General features: G+C 52.8%; 1 protein-coding gene across 1 annotated transcript; it reads right to left on the bottom strand.

The window, feature by feature from the left end:
• Positions 1-17: 17 nt before the first annotated feature.
• On the bottom strand, positions 18-939 carry BDQ94DRAFT_176744 (uncharacterized protein; the record flags this gene model as incomplete). The annotated part of the gene is made up of 2 exons (XM_026772747.1): positions 18-29; positions 58-939. 2 exons carry the CDS (start codon positions 937-939, stop codon positions 18-20), a joined length of 894 nt encoding a protein of 297 aa, XP_026619127.1.
• Between the last annotated feature and the right edge of the window lie 132 nt (positions 940-1,071).

The following is a 1,071-nucleotide window of genomic DNA, read 5'->3' as shown; positions in this document are numbered from 1 at the left end:
AATCTTTTCTATTCTGATCAATACTCCTCCTCTTCTTGTACATCCCTCTTCTTGTACATCCCAGTCCCAAGGGTAGGGAGCGGGAACGGATAAGTTAAGAATTTGCTCGTCCACCCACGCGGCAATGTCATCTATTGCCTCAGCAATCCCTGTTCTTCTCCTTTTGCGTTGATTTTCGTCGGATGCCGTATACTCTTCCACATTCTCCTCGGTCAATATGGCCTGAACTCTTTCCCATGGGTACCTCAGATGCCAGAGATAAAAACTTGGCTCTGCGGACACTGTGTGGTAATCCAGGCTGTGGATAACAAATCTACGCTCTTTCAGTCCATTGAAGAAGTTGTTGATGATAAGCTCGTCATTCGGCAGCGAGATTCGTTTTAGGTCGTGACCCGCGATGGTTATGACCACCTCCAGATTGCCCGCAGGCATCTCCAGTGGTACTATCCCATGGTCCCACATTGTCATAACCCAGTCGTCATCAGCCGGACAGCTTATCTGGAAAGTGGGAGAGAAGCTTGGCGATGGCATTCGATGCTCAAGATGACGATGGGGAAGCTCCTGATCTACCGCCACGGCTTCCTCTGTCGCTGCCGATTCGTCTGCGGCATTTGTAGCCTGATTGATTCCATTCCCACCCCAAAGGTAACGAAAGAAGGTCTGGAATTGTGACCGTCGGAAGAACACACCTGTAACCTGTGGGGACTCCCAGGGCTGCCACAGTCTGTCCCCTTCAAGGGCGAAGCGATCCGCATCGACCGTATCAGCGTATGGGATACCGCAACGTCGGTTCACTGCATCATCCTGTTGGGTGCTGCCAAGGCCCTCCGGAATTTGGGGAGTTGGCAGGGACGCTCGTCTGGGCACAAACTCGGCTATGGCCGGGATCTGAAATCCGTGTTGGTCAGCCAGCCAGAAGAAGTGGCGCCACAACGCCATTCGGTCTATCGATGTCGAGCAATTCGGGACAGGATAGGAGCTACACGCTTTCTTCCTCTTATGCGGCTGACGACGTGCAACCTCGGTCATGTCAAGCCCGTATTGGAAGCTGAAGCGCCAGAGCTCGTGCAA

The sequence above is a fragment of the Aspergillus welwitschiae genome, assembly GCF_003344945.1.
Source record: "Aspergillus welwitschiae strain CBS 139.54b unplaced genomic scaffold BDQ94scaffold_383, whole genome shotgun sequence".
Lineage (NCBI taxonomy): Eukaryota > Fungi > Ascomycota > Eurotiomycetes > Eurotiales > Aspergillaceae > Aspergillus > Aspergillus welwitschiae.
The sequence above is the reverse complement of the archived record's forward strand: the minus strand, read 5'-3'. Positions and strand labels throughout refer to the sequence as shown.